Source organism: Colobus angolensis, unplaced genomic scaffold, assembly GCF_000951035.1.
Source record: "Colobus angolensis palliatus isolate OR3802 unplaced genomic scaffold, Cang.pa_1.0 Scaffold53, whole genome shotgun sequence".
Taxonomy (NCBI): Eukaryota; Metazoa; Chordata; class Mammalia; order Primates; family Cercopithecidae; genus Colobus; species Colobus angolensis.
Genome location: NW_012118821.1, coordinates 2,458,262 through 2,475,382, shown reverse-complemented (window position 1 = coordinate 2,475,382; position 17,121 = coordinate 2,458,262). Strand labels below are relative to the sequence as shown.

General features: G+C 52.1%; 1 protein-coding gene across 1 annotated transcript; it reads right to left on the bottom strand.

Annotated features, from left to right (window-relative positions):
- Positions 1–1,629: 1,629 nt before the first annotated feature.
- LOC105525373 (putative uncharacterized protein FLJ33534) lies at positions 1,630–12,577 on the bottom strand. The gene is given in 6 exon segments (XM_011960973.1): positions 1,630–1,749; positions 4,452–4,577; positions 4,579–4,703; positions 8,313–8,508; positions 9,084–9,090; positions 12,507–12,577. Coding segments are annotated over 6 exon segments (645 nt in total).
- Between the last annotated feature and the right edge of the window lie 4,544 nt (positions 12,578–17,121).

Below are 17,121 nucleotides of genomic sequence, written 5' to 3'. Positions count from 1 at the left end.
AGGGAAGGGGAGGGGAGAAGAGAGGAGAGGAGAGGAGAGATAATGATCCATGCTGCAGGCAAACGAGATAAACAAGGTTTCCAATGGGACACAGCTGAAGCCAACAGAACAGAGAAACCTAGGCAGGACCATGCTGCAGCTGCAAGAATGACCAACGCTCCTCCTTAGACTTGCCCAGCACAAGGCCACGTCCTGGAAGCCTCAGCAGGGGTGTTCCCCCTTGCTACGGCAAGCCAAGCAGACCCAGTGCTGAGGATCACAGGGATGCTCCTGGGGGCTATTTTGTCTTGTGGGCTGCGTCATCATCATATTAACCAGCATTATTCTTACTAGATGCCGTGCAGTTTGCAAAGAACTTTACACACAATTCAAGGTGTTTCATGTTTGCCATAACCCTATGGGGAGACTATTATCATCATTATCTATTGTTATTATCCTTCTTCCGAGGGAGTAGGACTAAAACTTAGTGAGCGAAAGCCATAAAGGAGTGAAGCCCACAAAGAGCCTGTGCTCACTCTACAGCCACCTGCAGACACTGCCCTCAGCAAGCAAAGCACTGTCAGGATTCTGAGTGCTGGGAGGGGAAGAGTCAGCTTTCTCTCGTGGGTCTGACTCCTAAGTGCTTGCTCTTAATCATCGTAGTTTACCACCTTTCTGCTTATGTAGTCACTAAGTGAATTTCAGTCCTAATGCAAAATGCAAGAGGCATCCCATTCCAGTACCCTTGATCCCAGGAGAACTTGTAAGACTTGTAAATGCAAACACATTTCATTCCAGATAGGCACTAATCCCTCTAACAAGAGCAGGGACTTGTAATTCAAATACATGATTTGAGCTGATAACCCTGGAGCAGCCATCCTCCTTCAACTGTGTAACTGCAACAGCTTAAGGGGCACCACCAGGGCCAAGCTAGGTTTGTGGGGTCTTCCGGGGACACCCCCTCATTTACAGATTCCCCACCAATGTTTAGGACCAGCATGTCATAGGAGGCAGCTATTGGTCTTTGCAGTAATCAAAACAAGGCTAATATTGGCAATATAATCAGCAGGCAATGGTGACTAATCCATCAGTAAATAACATATTTTTCCACCCATATTGTTGTAGCAGCCCCGAAGCTAACCCTTGTATACCCAGTCACTTGCGTCAAATACTACTTCCTCCTCAAAATCACTGTTGGATATTTTCTTTTAACAAGGCTTCCCTGCCTCCCTTGTTTAGAAACAAATAGAAGATGCCCACTTGGAAAGAGTGAAGAGTGGAAGAAAAACCTGAGCCCTAAAATCATTTGTTGTCAGACTGATTCCAAGCTGCACAACTTTCCAGCCTGGAGATCTTTGGCAAGTCACCTATGTTCTCCAAGACTCTTTCTTCAAACTGGGGTAGAATCATCTGCACTTCACAAGGTACAATATAGACAAATGAGACAGTAGCATGAAATCACTCAGCACAGTGTTAATACCTCGGTCCCTTCACCTGCCAAGCAGACTTTGAAGTCAAAGTCTGAGCTCTGTCCAGCCTCATCACCCACTAGACATGAGAACGCAGACAGCTCTCCATGCCCTCAGAGCCTCAGCTGCTCTGAAAACCAAGGATAGGATGCCCTTGAGTCCTTTCCTCCTTCCCCAGCTCCTAACCCTGGTCCTCAGGGGTGACGGCGTTCACAGTGGCCCTTGGCATCTGCTCCTCATGCGTGAAGGAATAGGGCCTAGGCACCTCCCGGGAAATCTCAGAGGCTGCACAGGCCCAGATCTGGCAGGATCACGGGCACAGTGGCTGGATCAGTACATTGTTTTTTGTTTGTTTGTTTTTGAGATGGAGTTTCACTCTTGTTACCCAGGCCAGAGTGCAGTGGCATAATCTCAGCTCACTGTAACCTCTGCCTCCTGGGTTCCAGCGATTCTCCTGCCTCAGCCTTCCAAGTAGCCGGGATTACAGGCATCCACCACTGTGCCTGGCTAATTGTATTTTTAGTAGAGACAGGGTTTCAACACGTTAGCCAGGCTGGTCTCGAACTCCTGACCTCAGATGATCCACCTGCCTCAGCCTCCTAAAGTGCTGGGATTACAGGCGTGAGCCACTGCGCCTGGCCTATTGGTCTGTTTTCACACTACTGATAAAGACATACCTGAGACTGGGAAGAAAAAGAGGTTAATTGGACTTAACAGTTCCACATGGCTGGGGAGGCCTCAGAATCATGCCGTAAGGTAGAAGGCACTGCTTACATGGCAGCGGCAAGAGAAAACGAGGAAGAAGCAAAAGCAGAAACCCCTGATAAGCCCATCAGATCTCATGAGACTTATTCGCTATCACAAGAATAGCACGGGAAAGACCTGCCCCCATGATTCAATTACCTCCTCCTAGGTCCCTCCCACAACACATGGGATTCTGGGAGATATAATTCAAGTTGAGATTTGGGTGGGGACACAGCCAAACCATATCAGTGGCCAAGGGCTCAGGAGGCTGGGTGTGCACTGAGTCCGAGGGTGACTTCCCACCCCAGCATCTGACCTCGCTGAACTTCAGTTTCCTCATCTGCAAAATAGAGCCAATAGCACTCATCTGTCTGTATTAGTCAAGGTTCTCCAGAGAAACGGAACCAATAGGACAGAGAGAGAGAGATTTATTCTGAGGAGTTGTTCATGCAATTATGGAGGCTAAGTCCCAAGACGGGCAGTCAGCAAGCTAGAGAAGCCGACAGACAGCTCCGGTCTGAGTTAGAGCCTACGGATCTCCAAACGCTAAGTGCCAGTCTGAAAGCCAGCGGGCTACAGGCCCAAGAGGAATCGATGCTGTAGTCTCAGTCCAAAGGCAGGAGAAGGACAGTGCCCCAGCTCCAGCAGTCAGGCAGGAGGAGCCCTTTCATGCCAGATTTTTTGCTCTATCTGGGTCTTCAAAAGAGATCCACATAGACTTCAACTGACTGGATGCAGCCCACGCCCATCAGGGAGGGCCACCTGCCTCGCTCGGCCCACCCGCTCAAATGCGGACCTCACTCAGCAATGCCCTCAGAGACACATCCAGGTAACACTCCACCAAATATGGCACCCTTGGCCCAGTCAAGGTGATGCATAAAATTAACCATCTCACCGTGTCATTTGGTTGTTGTCAGGCGTCAATGAAATAAAGCATTTGAGTGGTTAAAGAGGTACGCAAGACGTGTACCTATTACCACCGTCAACATTATAACAGCAGGACATGGGTACATCCGATTCCCAACATTGCTAAAGCCATGATGTGGTGATTGGGATGAGCTAAAGTATTAGAATTGTCTTCTCCATGAGTTATAAGAAGAACAAACGGTGGCCAGGCAAGGTGGCTCACGCCTGTAATCCCAGAACTTCAGGAGGCTGAGGGTGGGAAGATCACTTGCACCCAGGAGTTTGAGAACAGCCTGGGCAACAAAGGGAGACCTCATCTCTACAAAAATCAAAAAAGTAACTGGGCACAGTGGTGCACACTTATAGTCCCAGCTACTCGGGAGGCTGAGGTGGGAGGATCACTTGATCCCAGGAGGTTGAGGCTACAGTGAGCCATGATTACACCACTGCTCTCCAGCCTGGGCAACAAAGCTTGAGGACCTGTCTCAAAAAAAAAAAAAAAAAAAAAAAAAAAACAGAGGCTGGACGCGGTGGCTCACACCTGTAATCCCAGCACTTTCGGAGGCCAAGGCGGGTGAATCATCTGAGGTCAGGAGTTCAAGACCAAGCCTGACCAACATGGTGAAACCCTGTCACTATTAAAAATACAAAAATTAGCTGGGCTTGGTGGTGCATGCCTGTAATCCCAGCTACTCGGGAGGCTGAGGCAGGAGAATCACTTGAACCTGGGAGGCAGAGGTTGCAGTGAGCTGAGATCGAGCCGTTACACTTCAGCCTGGGCAACAGAGCAAAACTCCGTCTTAAACAAAACAACAACAACAAAGGGGTGAAAGGGCATGGGTCCCTGGTCAGGTCAACACCATCACCTCCCAGAGCACTCGCCTGCCCAGTCCTGGGGCAGAGCGTCCCTGAGTCCCAGTTTAATTGTCCATACATCTGTGCCCCCTCCACCTCTAATCTAACCTGCTGCCAGACAGCGCCTGCATGTCAGCACACCCACGTCCCCACTCATCCAGGCAAGCTCCTCCCAACTGTCCTCGAGATGAAAGTGCCACTCGTCAAAGGTGCACCAGGTGCCGGCCTCTGAGTGCGTGCTTCATTGCCTCTGTTATTTCATTTAACTATCATGCATCATGACAAATAAATGATTTGAAGAGTCTCTTAGGGAGGGTGCTGTTGAAGAAAACATACTCTGCTGCCCAGGTGGCAGGAAGTGAGGACCTGAGAGCAGGTCTAGAGGACCTGAGAGAGAGAAGCTGTCTCAAAAGACATGGACAGGAACGAGGGGTTGAGGGAGCAGAGACAGGACCGACCCTACAGCAAAGGGAGGTGGGAGGCCTAGGCCCGTCCTACCTTCCCAGGACTTAGCTTAATCCCAGAACTCTGGAGGAGGGATGCAGGGGTCTTGAGGTGATGCCTTCCCAAGGGTCTGGTCACCTGGGAAGGTGGCTGCTGGAAGAGCTTCAGAGTTGAGCCCAGGAATCTGCATTTTAACACACTTCCAACGTCATGTTTGGAAACCACTGCTCCACCTCTCATGAGGAGGAAACTGAGGCCCGTAAAAGGAAAGAGACTTGGAATGAAGGAACCCCAGACCTGAAGGGCCTCCGAGCTCACCCAGCCCCAGCCCCAGCTGACTCTCAAACAAGATGTATTTGTTGCAGCAGTTTCTGCTCAGTCCCTTCTGTGACAGTGATGTCAAACCTCCCAGAAGTGCGTCTCAGAAACAGCTCACTTCGTGGTAGCAGATGAACTCACTCCTGGGCTTTGCTATTCTTCAAAGACTAACAGCCTTAGAAGAAATCATGGCAGGGCTGGCCACAGGCCACCTGGGAGCTAGGCAGAATCTGACTTTGGCCCCAGCCTCTCTGTGATCTTTTCTGTTGCTGTGGAGGGATTTCCATGAGTCAGAGCCCTGAGTTCAAATGCCAGGTCTGCTGGGTGACCCTGGCAGGTTGCTCACCCTCTCTGAGCCTTCCTTTTCCAACAGGTATGATAGAAATATGACCTACCTTATGGGCTGGTGTGATAAGGAAATGGCTTAACAAACAAATGAGATGCCCGCAACCCCCAAAAGTCCCTTCTTGTCCCCTTTCAACATGTCTCCTCCCCTTCCCCAGTCTCAGGGGCCTGTAGCACCCCCTCCTCCAGCCTTGATTGCTCTCGGGAGACTGCTGTGTGGACTGCTTTGACGGTGTGGACTATAATCTTCTGAGCGGCTCCCTCCCCAGGCACTTCCGCATTCCTGATCTGCCTTTTCCCTGAGCTTCCGAAGACTTTCTCCCCAGGAAGAAGCACAGCTGAACTGAGCATGAACAACCTCAAGGAGGGGGTGAGCACAGCCCTTCACAGTTTGCAGAGCCTCTGGCCCCACCCTCTCATCCATCCTCTCTCAGCACAGGGGCAGGTCAGGGTGATGAAGCAGGGGCCACAGAGGTCTGCAGGAGCCAATCCCATAGATCTGGGGATGCTCACCCAGCCAGGCACCCACTTCCCACCCTGACCCCAACCAACCTCCACCTCCCACCACTCTAAGGAGCGCCTGCTGCTCCTTTAGGACCCCGGGGCATCACTCCTCCTTAGGGGCCAGCCTTCCGCCTTGGTGGGTGGGACAGAGACGGAGGCTTCAGGCATCAGCCTTACCCTTGACGGAGGGGGTGCCCTCAGCCCTGGGCTGTCTCCACCCTCCCTCCAAGACCCTCAAGGTGTACAGAGCTGTAAGTGTTACAGGAAAGGGGTCCCGATCCAGACCCCAGGAGAGGGTTCTTGGATCTCACGCAAGAAAGAATTCAGGGCAAGTCCGTGAAGTGAAATCAAGTTTATTAGGAAAGGAAAGGAATAAAGAACGACTACTCCATACAGAGAACAGCCCCAAGGGCTGCTGGTTGCACATTTTTCTGGTTATTTCTTGATGATATGCTAAACAAGGGGTGGATTATTCATGCATACCCTTTTTAGACCATATAGGGTAACTTCCTGACATAGCTGTGGCATTTGTAAACTGTCACGGCGCTGGTGGGAGTGTAGCAGCGAGGATGACCAGAGGTCACTCTCACGCCCATCTAGGTTTTTGTGGGTTTTGACCAGCTTCTTTACTGCAATCTGTTTTATCAGCAAGGTCGTTATGACCTGTATCTTGTGCTGACCTCCTATCTCATCCCATGACTTAGAAATGCCTTCACCGTCTGGGAATGCAGCCCGGTAGGTCTCAGCCTCATTTTACCAGCTCCTACTCAAGATGGAGTTGCTCTGGTTTACATGCCTCTGACATAAGCATGTGTGCCCACTTTGACCAAATCCATGAGGGGCACCTGCACCACCTAGCCCTGCCAGCCATTGGTCTGCTCCCACGGTGGGTCCCCTCCAGAAGCCCCCAGAAGTCCCTGAGCTCTTCTTCTCTTCACCTGCTTCCCGCCCACACACGCCCTGTGCTCCAGCCACGGGTACCCCGTCCAGATCCCTCCCCCATCTCCATACCTTCGCCCATGCTGCTCCCCATGCCTGGCATGTTGGCACCCCCAGCCCACCCCCACCCCAACCCAGCCACCCGCAAACTCCTCCGAGTTCGAGCTCAAGCCTTTATCCCTCTAGGAAGCTTCCCTGAGAGGCTCAGACAGAAAAGATGCAGCCAACTTACTATTCAGTGAGCTTACTCTCTCCCTATCAGGGAAATGAGGAAGCCCTGTCACAGACCCTACGATCCTGCCTGGCAGGGCTGCCACTCTCCACCCCACTGTGGCACTCACATTGAGGACAGGGTCACACACCTGGTTATAATGCCTTCATGTCTATTTAACCATGTGCCAGGCACTGTGCTAGAAGCCTTGTGTGGGTCAACTCATCCAATCCTCACCCTCAACCTAGAACTCGGAGGGCACAGAATAGGCACAGCCACAAAGCTACTGCTGGAAAGGATGACACAGGCAAATGCAGGCCGGGATGGGTGAAAGGGTTTCTCAAGTAAATGAGTTGGAGTCGGGTCTGGAAAAGCAGCAGAAGGTGCTCCTGGCCCTGCCACACACCTGGGTCCCAGAGCTACATGGAGCTGACTGCCACCCCTGTCTGCAACCCTGGCCTTCTCTGCAGGACGCCTGACAACTTCCTTCCCCTGGCCTGCTGGCTAGAAACCCCTGCAGGCAGATGGCCTTTCTGACTGGCCTTCTCCTGGCTACTGTAGCCTCACCGGAGGGCCAGGCCCAGGCCAGGGGCAGCTCCTGCCTCAGCAGGCCAGGGCAGCTCCAAAGGTGGGCTCTAGACCAGGGCCTCCCCTGAGCCAGGCAGGGGCTTCCCACGGTGCCAGCCATACAGGCTGGGAGTGCAAATTGAGCCTGGGGAAGGAGAGGCTGACCTCCCGGTGATCAGAGGGGGCGGCACCAGCCTCAGCCATGCAAGTGTGAATTCCTTCCCCCAGCCTGAGACCAGTGCCACACCCCCGCCCTCTCTCCCCAGGCTCCCCCATGGATTACCCCTGCCTGACACCCCATGCGGGCAACCAGAGGCTGATTCTGCCTGACTGCCCCCAGCTCCTCAAGCTTGCAGCCTGGGTTCCAGAGGGAGGCCATACGGCCCGGTCAGAGACCACCAGGGAAGTATCACAGACCGCAGCCAGCGTGTGAGCTCAGCTGGGAGTTTGCACCAAGCCTGACTCCGGGGTGAGGCCTGACTGACGCAGGCTAGGTCCACCCTGCATGGGCCAGCAGGTGTGGGTAAGTCCTGGGGCTCAGAGAGGGGCTTGGAAGGCCAAATGCAAGGTGGCTGGACCCATGATCGCAGCACATAGCGTCCCCTTGACTTGCTGGGAGAAGCTCGTGCCCTCAAAGTTAGCAATTCCATGGCCACTGGAGGCCAGAGTGGGAGCTGGGAGGCTCGGGACACCATGGCCTTGGGCCCCCGGCCCTTGCCGGGCTGGTGTTCACCTGTAAATGCTGCTTCCACTGTTCAAGCGCTGATGCTCCTCCACACTCACGGGTAAACAGCGGCTGCCCACCTCCAAGACCCCCGCATGCTGCACGGCAGGGTACCTCCTGCGTCCCTTCTGGGCCCTCCCTGTGGGTTAAGAATGTCACCCCTGCCAGGACACCTGCCTCCCCAGGCCCACAGCTGGGCTCCTTTCACAGACACCGTATCTGGACAATCCATTTGTTCTGTGTTTGATCAGAAACGGCCATAGCGAACCAGCGTGCGTCCGACCTGAGACACCCGGCTTCCCGGCACCTGGGGATGGTGGAGCCAGGGGAGTTGCCGCGGGCCGGAGGGAGGATACAAAGCTCCAGGGTGCCCCCTGCTGCCTCTGGCGCGTTCTGCAGTCATGGACAACATGGACTTGGACACAACCTGCCCTGATCTTCAGAAATATTATCCACGAGACCTGCTTTCTCCCAAAACGCATTCCGCTGCCCACCCATGGGAGGTTACAAAATAAGGAACATAAAGACATGCTCCAGAATATGTTCCGAATGCTTAAAATTTCCCCAACTCCCATGAATCTAGAGTCTTTGAAATATAGATCATTGAGTATCTTTTTGATAACCGAAGTAAAACTGTTTATGTGAGATGCTTTTTCTCTGTAAATAACAACTCAAGAAGAGACCAGGAACTATAGTCAGAAGGGATTCTGGTCCTGGGGGTCCATTTCTTGCCTGTGTGGTCTAGGTGGGTCGTGGTCTTCCAGTTTCTGCCCCTAAATCCACATGTGATCAGCTCCACCTCACAAGGCCATCACAATATTTCACAAGAGAAATGCACGAAAGCACACTTTTAAAGCAGTGTACACAGTTGCTGTTTTTAATGTCATTATCCATCAGGGAATTTTTAACTTATCTCCCAGAGGCTTGACTGGATTGAAAATGTAAGGTCTATTTAATGAAAATTATCAAGGAAGTTCCTGGGGAAAAAAAAACTTAGGCGTAGTCAAGTATTAGTCAAGCCCCAGCTCTGCAGTTTGAATAAAGCACACAATTTAGAAGTCGTATGCGTGAATTCCATGCTAGGCCTGCCACTTATTGCCTGTGTCCCTGCACAAGACACTCAGCCTCTTGAAGCCTTTGTTTTCTCACCCATAAGATGGAGCTAATACTGTTCACCGAATGAGATGAGGTGAGGACTGGAAATAATGCCTGATGTACAGTGGGGGCTGAATTTAAGGTTGGTTCTTTTTTTTTTTTTTTTTTTTGAGATGGAGTCTCACTCTGTCACTCAGCCTGGAGTGCACTAGCGCGATCTCAGCTCACTGCAACCTCCACCTCCCAGTTTCGAGTGATTCTCCTGCCTCAGCCTCCCAAGTAGCTGGGATCACAGACTCGTGCCACCACACCTGGCTAACTTTTGTATTTTTAGCAGAGACGTGGTTTTGCTATGTTGGCCAGGCTGGTCTGGAACTCCTGATCTCAGGTGATCTACTTGCCTCGGCCTCCCAAAGGGCTGGAATTACAGGCGTGAGCCACCACGCCCGGCCATATAAGGTCGGTTTCACCCCTTAGTAGATCCCAGAAGGGATTCAAATCTGTATCATCTGTGATTGGTTGAATTGTGCTTCTTGAAATTCACATTTAAGTCCTAATCCCCAGACTCCAGAAGGTGACCTTATTTGGAACCAGGGTCATTGTCGATGTGAGGAGTTCAGATGAGGTCATACTGGAGTAGGGTGGGCTGAGATCCAGTATGAAAGTGACCTCATAAAAAAGGAGAAATTTAGACAGAGACACACGAAGAAACAACACCATGTGAAGATGAAGGCAGAGATTAGGGTAATGCTTCTGCACACCAAGGAACATCAAAGATTGCCAGGAAGGCCCCAAAAGCGAGGTAAGGGGCCTGGCACAGATTCTCCCTCACTGCCGCAGAAGGAATGAACCCCACCAACCCCTCTTCTTAGACCTCTGACCTCCAGCACTGGGAGATGCTACATTTCCCTTGTTTAGCCACCCAGTTCGTGGCATTGTGTTAGGGCAGCTCTGGCAAACTAATACACAATCCGAGAGAGACTGTCACACATTTACTATCTTTACTGCTGAATAATCCTTACCAATGGGCCCAGGCCGGGCATGGTGGCTGATGCCCATAATGCCAGTACTTTGGGTGGCCAAGGAGTGTGGATCACTTGAGCCCAGGAGTTTGAGACCAGCCTGGGCAACATAGTGAGACCCCATTGTCACAGCAGAATAAATAAAATTAGCTGGGTGTGATGGCACACACCTGTGGTCCCAGTTACTCAGAGCACTGAGGTGGGAGAAGCATGGGACATGGGAGGCTACAGTCAGTTGTGATGGCGCCACTCCACTCCAGCCTGGACGACAGAGGGAGAGCCTGTCTCAAAAAAATAAAATAAAATAAAATAAAGCCCAGGAAGGTAGGGTCGGAGCCTAGACAGACTAGAACCCAGATCTCTGGATTCTCAATTCTGTGCTCTTTCCACTACCCCTGACAGTCATGTCTTAGGCGTTAACATGATTGACCAGGTGCAGTGGCTCACACCTATAATCCTAGCACTCTGGGAAGCCAAGGCGGGCAGATTGCTTGAGCCCAAGAGTTTGAGACCAGCCTGGGCAACACGGTGAGACCCTGTCTCTACAAGAAAATACAAAAACTACCCAGGCATGGTGGCACATGCCTGTAGTCCTAGCTACTTGGGAGGCTGAGGTGGGAGGATTGCTGAGCCCAGGAGCTGGAGGCTGCAGAGAGCCATGATCATGTCGCTGCATTCCAGCCGACTCCCCTAAAGATATGCAGTAGACACAGGAGGAAGCACGTCCATTCAGACTTTTCCCATGCATTCAACTCATAATAACAACACCAGAATCAGACTGCATATACCACTTGGCAACACATTTTGTTATTGTTGTTTTATCATGTTTGTTTTGTTTAACATTATATAGATGACATCTTTACAAGTAATAAGTACAGTAAAGATACCACAAGTAACATAACCCATCACCTATTAATGGACTTTGTGTGTGTGTGTGTGTGTGTGTGTGTGAGAGAGAGAGACGGAGTCTTGCTCTGCTGCCCAGGCTGGAGTGCAATGGCGCGATCTCAGCTTACTGTAACCTCTGCCTCCAGGGTTCAAGCAATTCTCCTGCCTCAGCCTCCCGAGCAGCTGGGACTACAGGCATGCACCACCATGCTCGGCTAATTTTTTGTACTTTTAGTAGAGGTGGGGTTTCACCATGTTGGCCAGGCTGGTCTCGAACTCCTGACCTCAGATAATCCACCCTCCTCGGCTTCCCAAAGTACTGGGATCACAGGCATGAGCCACTGCACCTGGCCCTTGATGGACATTTAGATTGTTTCCCGTTTTTTTTTGTTGTTGTTGTTGTTGTTTTACTAACACAAATAATACTGCAGAAAATAGTCTCAAGTAACTTTGCACATTTGTATCTTTTTTTTTTTTGTAGAATAAATGCCTAAACATGCCACATTTGTTTGTGATGGTTTTAAATAACCTCTACAAAGTATTTGATCCTTCTCCCATCAAAAGTGGAGTTTAATTCTCCTCCCTTTGAATATGGGCCAGTATTTGTACTTGTTTCTAATAAACAGAATGTGGTAGAAGTGGCACAGGGTGGCTTCTGTGGTTAGGATAGAAAAGGTGACACAGCTTCCACCTGGCTCCCTCTTTGTCAGTTCCTCATCCTTGAAACACAGCCACTTCACATTGGAGAGAAGCCCAAGCCACACGGAGGGGCCCCAGCCGGCCGCCAGACCCACCTGAGGTCACAGCCAACAGCTGGCATCAACCTCCAGCCTTGACAGTGAATGAACCTTGGGATGGCCCGTCTCATTATTTTATACCGACATGATTTACCCTCAAAAGAAGAATGAAAGAAATACAAATTATAGCAATGTTATCTTTAGCAAGGACTGCTTGCAAGGTTGGCCCTTGGTTGGTATCTGGGAAATTAGACCTGGGGAGTATTCCGACCCTTCCCTGATAAGAACAGCTCACTGCCCCTAAACTGTGTAAACACTGTGGCTTATGTCTTTGTACTGGGAGTCCCAAATTTCGGTACATGCTAGGCAGAGGGTGCCTTTGTGACTAGCCTGCAGTAAAATCCTCGGTGCCAAATCTCTAGTGAGTGTCCCCGACAGATGACATTCCACACGTGTTGTCCCAACACACTGCTGGGGGAAGTGAGTGCGTCCAGCGTGTGACAGGGTCTTGGACCCTTACACTCCCTTTCCTCTGGACTTGACCCATGTGCCTTTTTCCTTTGCTGATTTTGCTTCATGTCCCGTTGTCGTAATACATCATAGCCTCGAGTATCACTGTATGCTGAGTCCTGCGAGTTTTCCTAGCCAATCATCAAACCCAGGGTGGTCTTAGAGACCCCAACATGCCACGGCAACAAGACTACAGGGAAGCCGGTGCTTCCTGTATGTGTATACATTGCTGGTGGTACCTGCGTGGACACCATGAGAGGAATACAGCCTGTCTGTTGAAAGCCACTCAACGTCCACTTCCTCTGACTCAGTAATCCCATCTGGGAATGTGTCCTGTGGCAACAATTCCACAGCAGGAAGCAGAGGCTTGAAGATACTCATCACAGCTGGTGCTAAACCTGAACAAAATCTAAATGTCCACGAAGAGAAAAATTTGGTTAAACACGTTATGGTGCATCAACTCTAAGAAACTGGCTACAATGAGATGTGTAAAGATTATAAAGCACCTGTGGTCCCAGCTACTTGGGAGGCTGAGATGGATCCCCTGAGCCCAGGGAGGTGGAGGCTGCAATGAGCTATGACCATGTCTGGGTGACAAAGTTAAGACCCTGTCTCAAAAAAGGAAAAAAAAAAAAATTGTAAAGAGAAACATGAAAAGATGTTGCTGATACATTAAAAAAAATTTTGGGCCAGGCATGATGGCTCACGCCTGTAACCCCAGCACTTTGGGAGGCCGAGGTGGGCAGATCACTGGAGTCAAGAGTTCAAGACAAGCCTGGCCAACATGGCGAAATCCCGTCTCTATTAAAAATACAAAAATGAGTCGAACATGGTGGCACACGTCTATAATCCCAGCTATTCAGGACACTGAGACGGGAGAATCATTTGAGCCCAGGAGGTGGAGGTTGTAGTGAACAGAGATCGTGCCCCACAGCACTCCAGCCTGGGTGACAGAACGAGACTGCCTCTAAATAAATTAATAAATAAATAAACAATTTTAAGCTGAATACAAAATGGTGGGCACATTGACAGCAACTGTACAACCAACAGTAAGACCCAAAGAGGCTACTTATAAGTGAAAATGGTTGGGGCTACAAGAGGAAGGCCAGTGCGGATTTTTCCATAGATAAATTGGGCCTTCCTTTAATGTTGCTGTTCTGATGAACCGGGAGCTTTCTGGGGACTTGGCGGGAGCAGCTGACAAGGCAAGAATTGTGGCCCTGGATGCTTCCTCTGCGGTCACCGCCTGGCATGACGCCTCCAAGGTGTGTGCGTGCGGGAAGGAGAGAGAGGGTAGTAAAGCCAACTTTTCATCCAAAACCCAGAGGCTTAGGGGACAAAGGGGACGGAAAATATCCCCTGCAAATTAAAAAATGCAGACATACATTTCCCCTGCCTTCACCTCCCACGGACCCAGCCCTTCAGCTCCTTCCCGCGGGCTCCCAAGCTCCGGGTCCCGTGGGCCCTGCGCCCGCGGAGCTGGGCGGAGCTCGGGACCCTCCCTCGCCCGCCTACCCGGGAAGGGACGGGGCCGACAGGAGGTGGGCGGGGCTGGCTCGCAGGGCGGAGCCTCGTCGCGCTCTGTGAATCGCAGGTGTCCTTGCTCCTGCGCTGGTGGGGCCACCCTGTGGCTGCCTGGGCTGGAACGTTCTGCCTCGCTCAGCTGAAGGCCCTAAACTTGCTAAGCCTTTTAGGGTTGAGGAAAACCCATTAAAAGACAACTCCAGCAGCCTCCCAAAGGCAGGGATTCTTGTGCTCCCCTGGAAAGTCTCATATAAAGTTAGACCACAAAATGTGGGGTGGGCCCTGAGCCCTCGCTCAAGGGCACAGAGCAAGTCACTGGCAGAGCAGGGACTGGAACGCGATGTCCTGATCCCCAGGTGAGGCCAGCCTTAGAGCTGCGGGAGGGGCAGGGCGGCGTGGGTCCTCCCAGGCTGGGGCTCAGTGAGGCGCACCCAGAGTGAATTTGGATGTTTTTCCAGGGATAAGGACATGTGAAAAGAGACTGGCAGTGACTGACCTGGACTGGCAGGTGAGGTTTTTTTTTTCCCCTCAACATTTTATTTTGAAATTTTTCAGACACACAGAGAAGTTGAAAGAATGGCAGGGCAGACACCCAGCATATGCCCGCCCATATGCCCACCACCTAGATTCTACAGTTACGTTGTATTGTATTTGCTTTGTCGCCCATCAGTCCAGCCCTCTATCAACTCTCGGTCTGAAATGGTTTTTAAATTATATTTTAATTTTTAAGAACCAATCTCCAGCCGGGCGCTGTGGCTCACACCTGTGATCCCAGCGCTTTGGGAAGCCAAGGTGGGTGGATCACCTGAGCTCAGGAGTTCGAGACCAGCCTGGCCAACATGGTGAAACCCTATCTCTACTAAAAATACAAAAGAAATTAGCTGGGTTTAGCAGTGCACACCTGTATTCCCAGCTACTCGGGAAGCTGAGGCAGGAGAATCGCTTGAACCTGGGAGGCAGAGATTGCAGTGAGCCAAGATCGCACCACTGCACTCCAGCCCCGGTAACAGAATGAGACTCCGTCTAAAAAAAGAAAAACTCAATGGAAATATTTAGCCTCTACATACATCAGGAACTCGATCAGTCGTGATGGTTTGTCGCAGATGCCCTTGCTGGCCTTTTTTGTCCTGGTCCCCGTGTCTAGAGCCTGTGGCCAGGGCTGGAGGTATCTGAGCAAACTGCATGGCTGTTCCCAGCTGCTCAGGGCTACAGCCTGCGGTCAGCCTGACAAAGCCTCCCAGGACACATTGTCTTCTCTAAAGACACTCACGGGTGTCTTTAGAACCCCCCTTCTGGGGGTTCAGGGAAGTCAGAGCCGCTGCTCCTTGGGCATGGCAGGAACCTGTCATCGCGGTGCAGGGAGCACAGATACCTCCATGAGAGCAGCACTCAGAAAAGCCTGGCCCAGGGTCCCGGCACACAGTGGCCCACCCTGCCACGCTCCTGCTGCGCTCATCTTTACCAGGAAAATTTAAGTCACTAGATGCCAGCCTGTGTCATCCCAGCTCTGAGGGGAGGAACAGAGGAGAGACAGAGTCCCAGGCTTGCAGCCTGATTTTAGATCAATGCTTTCCCAAAAGGTCACACCCCTCAGCTCCATCCTCATGCAAGTGTGGGAAGACAAAGCTGGCAGCTCTTTCTGGCCTGGCTCTCAGCCCTGTCTTCCCCACGCCAGCCCTCCGCCCGAGCCCAGTAGGGGCTTCACTGCCATTGCTTACCCACACCATGGCAATGGCGACCTCACCTGTTTCTTACCCCTTTCCTGATGGTTCTGTTCCCTGCAGTTCCCTTGGGGCTCACAGCCCATCAGTATCTCTCCACTGGGTACAGGATACAGTGGAAAACACCCCGGGGCTTGCCCCCATGTGACCTGCCACCCCCGTCCTTGTCTCCGCCCCCACATCTCCCAAAATGCCAGGCTCTCTCTTGCATCCAAGCTTTTGTGGTCACCCCAGTTTTTCTACCTGGCAAGTCCTTTCACCTGTGAAGTCCCAATTCCTTGCTGCCTCCCTCATAGAAGCAGAATCCAGCTGGGGCACACAGGACTGGCCACAGTGCGAGCTCAGTGGTTCACTGGCTGCCCTGCTGCCCTGCATCCCAGGCACTCTGTGCAGGCCTCTATTCATCAGGGTTTTGTCTGCACTTAGCTTTTCCTGTACAAAGCTAGGAAGCAGCGGGCCAGCTGAATGGACCCACAGAGAAGCTGTGTGGAAGGAACTGCGAATCTGCCAGCACCTACCGGAACGGCAGGAAACCCAGAGAACCACCAGCACCTACCAGAACAGCACGAAACTCTGAGAACCGGAAGCAGAGAGTGCAGGAGGCAGAAGTGATGAGAGCAGCGGGCGTCCCTGGAGCTCAGCTGAGCCAGACCAGGAGAGGCTGCCACGGAGGGAGCCTGGCTGCACCCAGTTAGAACAGAAACAGGGCTGAGGGCTCGGACCGCGAGCCCTCAGGTTCTCACTGTTCCCTTCAGCTGGTGACTGTGTGACCGTGGGCGGTCACTTAATCTTGCCGGTAAGGGCCTCAGTTTCCTCATCTGTAGAACCGCGTTGGAAAGGCATGGCTGGGAGGTCTCAGACATAAAGCAGAGTGCCGTATGAACGCTCCGGGTTTGCAGACAGAGCGGATGTTCCTAGTGCATTGCACTCATTTTCCCTCGCCCGACAGAAGCTCATGACCTCCGCCATTGTTCCCAAACAGGCAGGAAGCTTCACACTGACGGGCCTGATCCACAATTCCCAGAGCGCCCTCAAGGCCACCATCTCGTGCAAGCCTCGCAACATCCACGAGGGGGCAGCACAGGACTATCATCTCCCCATGGCCTGAAGGCGGCTGCCGGAAGCCAAGTGCGATAATGGTGGGGGTGGCCCCCAGGAGCCCCGGCTTCGCTCCCTCCCCCTCCCCTACCCTGTGCGGAGGACTCCGCCCTCGGGGTAGGGGGCTGCTGAACTGGGCGTGGCATCTACTCAAGAACTCTCTGCACCCTGGCCCTAGGGCTCAGATGACGTACACACACAGGGCTCAGATCACACACACACACACACACACACACACACACACACACACAGGGCCCGCCCCTTTCCTGGGAACTGCCCGTTCCCAGGACAACAGTCAACACAGGCGGGAGTTCAAAACAAAACTGGGCTCAAATGCTCTCCCCATCGGCCACTCTGAGCTCGAGGCCTAAAGCGACAGTGAGGAGGACCCTGCCCAGGCTGTCCCGGGGTTAGGAGGGAGAGAGTGTTCCAGGAGGAGGTTTGAGCTGAGCACAGGCACAGGAGTCTCTCTCTCTCTCTCTCTCTCTCTCTCTCTCTCTCTCTCTCTCTCTCTCTCTCTC